The sequence below is a fragment of the Chrysochloris asiatica genome, unplaced genomic scaffold, assembly GCF_000296735.1.
Source record: "Chrysochloris asiatica unplaced genomic scaffold, ChrAsi1.0 scaffold00022, whole genome shotgun sequence".
Classification (NCBI taxonomy): Eukaryota; Metazoa; Chordata; class Mammalia; order Afrosoricida; family Chrysochloridae; genus Chrysochloris; species Chrysochloris asiatica.
In genome coordinates, this window is record NW_006408540.1 from 21,164,644 (window position 1) to 21,167,505 (window position 2,862).

General features: G+C 39.4%; 1 protein-coding gene across 1 annotated transcript in view; it reads left to right on the forward strand.

Moving 5' to 3' along the window:
* The first annotated feature begins 1,871 nt into the window (after positions 1 to 1,871).
* Positions 1,872 to 2,862, forward strand: part of LRRC63 (leucine rich repeat containing 63) — a 79,187-nt gene continuing 78,196 nt past the window's right edge. The window contains exon 1 of the mRNA XM_006837688.1: positions 1,872 to 1,956. Within this exon, the coding sequence (XP_006837751.1) occupies positions 1,872 to 1,956 (85 nt within the window). The remainder of the gene's footprint in view (positions 1,957 to 2,862) is intronic.

Consider the following 2,862-nt stretch of genomic DNA (forward strand, 5'->3'; position numbering starts at 1 on the left):
CACCTTAGTCCTCAAGCTGACATCTTTTGGAATAAAGGGGGTGGTAGTGGTGGTTATTTAGACTATTCTGGGAAATCAATATTTACCAGCTGAAATAATGTTGGCAGATTGAATGTTTTAGTAACATGGGAGATTTTAGACTGGTCTTGGGGAAACTTTATAGGGTTTCTGAGAGCAGCTGGTGGGTTTGAGCTGCTGACCTTGTGGCTAGTGCAGTTAGAAGTCCAGTGCTTATCCTACAGCACCACACCAGTGCTCATATTTTAAGACACAAAAAAGTTATATTTTAAAAACAAAAAATACACCTAGGGTTTCTAAGGAGTGGCGGTGGGTTTGTACAGCTGACCTTGTTCAAACCGACCTTGTAGTCTAGTGCTTATCCTGCATCCCCACACTAGGACTCTATTGTTGTTGTTATATACCATGGAATCAGTTCCAACTCCATGTACAGGCTTTCTGAGGCTGCAAATCTTTACAGGAGCAGAAAGCCTCATCTTTCTCCTGTGGAACAGCTGGTAGTTTTGAACTGCTGACCTTGAGGTTCGCAGCCCGATTCGTAATCACTATGCTACCAGAGCACAAAGTAAAACTACTTAATAGGATTTCCAAGGCTATAAATCTTTATGGAAACAGACTGCCACATCTTTTGTTTATATATACTCGGGTGAGTAAAAAATTGTTCTGGATGTAGAATTTATTTTAATCAACTTTTTAGAAAAGACAAATACATCATTTTTAAACATAATCTCCATGTTTTGCCATACACTTTGCCCATCTGTCAACAAGCTTTCATATCCCCTTATTAAAAAATGTTTTAGCCTGAGCCTTGAGCCATGAATGCACTGCTATTCTTCATCAGAAGTAAATTCTCGTACTCGAAGGGCTTCTTTCAGGGGACCAAACAGGTGAAAGTCACATGGAGTAAGATCAGGACTATAGGAAGGATGCTGTAACGCCTTAAAATGAAGTTTTTGCAGAGTCTCAACAGTGTAGGCAGAGGTGTGTGGACGTGCCTTGTCATGCTAGATCACAATGCCCTTAGATAGCAGTCCTTTGCATTTAATCCAAAGTTTAGGCTTCAGTTCTTTGGTGAGCATCTCACCGTAAGGATCACTGTTGATTGCTGACTCTTTATCCTGACAGTCTTCCAATACTGGCCCTTGAGAATCTTAAAAAAGTGTAAACATCACTTTCCCAGCTGATGGTTGACTTTGAACTTTTCTTGGTCAGCAATTGAGGATGTTTCCATTCCATACTCTAATGTTTACTCTCAGAATCATAGTGATGAATTCATGTCTTCTCATGATGTTAACTATTTACTGAATGAAAATGTCAAAATAGTTAACCATTTTCTGAATGAAATTTTTGCCTTCCTTTAAGTATTGGTCCAAATTTTGTTTGCAGTTGCCTAAACACTTCTGTCTGTGCTCTTCTTTGATTTTTGGTACCCATCTCACACAAACTTTCAGAAACCCAAGTCTGTCGTGGATTATTTCATAGGCAGAGCCATGGCTGATTTGCAAATGATTTGTCACATAATCCACTGCCACTTATCTATTCGACAACATCATTTCACATGTACACTCACCCTTGTGACTCACACTTGTATATTTTTAAATTCTGTATCAATTACAAACCTAAATTTTATATGAATTATTTCTAGATTTCTAGAAGCTATTAAGAATTACATTTTACTATCTATCTTATAAAGGATTTTGCTTGGAGTCAGTAGAGGATTGACTCAGAAAGATTGTCATTAAGATGTAATCTAGATTCTAATGAATTATTTTTCAGTAAATATTCAAACTCATTAATCTTTTTAAATTCTCACTTAATAGTTATGAAAAACAGCACTTTAATTAATAATTAAAATGAAAAAACAACCAACACTTCTTCGAAGACCCTTACCTCCCAAGCTCCCTAAACTGCCATTACATAAGAAGAAAGCCCGTAGAGGTAAGTGTACTAATCAGATAATGTGTATTAACATTTATGTGTAACTTATAGAAATTACTTGTATAGCTCAGACTCACAGTAGTTACACAGACTCATTAATAGCCATTAACTTGCAAATGTTTGTTATAAGAAAGTAATATTCAATTCAATTCTACAAATATGACTAAGCAGCATTAGGTTATGTTGTTGTTGTTGTTGTTGTTAAGTGCCATCGAGTCGGTTATGACTCATAGCAACTCTCTATAGGGCTTCCTAAGGAGCTCTGATAGCGTAGAGGTTATGAGTCCGCCGCTAACCTCAAGGTCAGCAGTTGGAAACCACCAGCTGTTCTGCAGGAGAAAGATGAAGCTTTCTGCTCCCTGTACAGGGTCGCTCTGAGTCAGAACCGACCCCACAGCACACCATCACCACCAGCATCACCACCACCACCGCCACCAATGGGCTTCCGAGGAATGTCTGGTGAGTTTGAACTGCCGACCGTGCCGTTCAAACAAACCTTGCTCTGCAGAGCTTATCCTACAGCACCACACCAGGACTCCAGTGTATAATAGGGTATAATAGTGAGCAAGATATGCTTTTGCTTACTATCGATGTTAGGGTATGGTGGTGGTGGTGTGCTATGGATTCGGTTCCAACTCATAGCGACCCTGAATAGGGTTTCTGAGGCTTTCTTTACGGGAGCAGAAAGCCTGTCACTGTATAATAATGAACAAAAGCATACCCTGCTTCTCCCCTTGTTAATTACGTCTTCGTGACTGCCTCTGAGCCAGGTGAAGTTGACTCTGCTTCTTCCTTCTAAGAGGTCTAACAGCTGTAGACGATTTCACCTCAGCATGTACCCCTGATTAATCCTCTCGCTTTGGGCATATTTTGTGCCAATCTTGGTTCAAAAGATCAACATGCTCA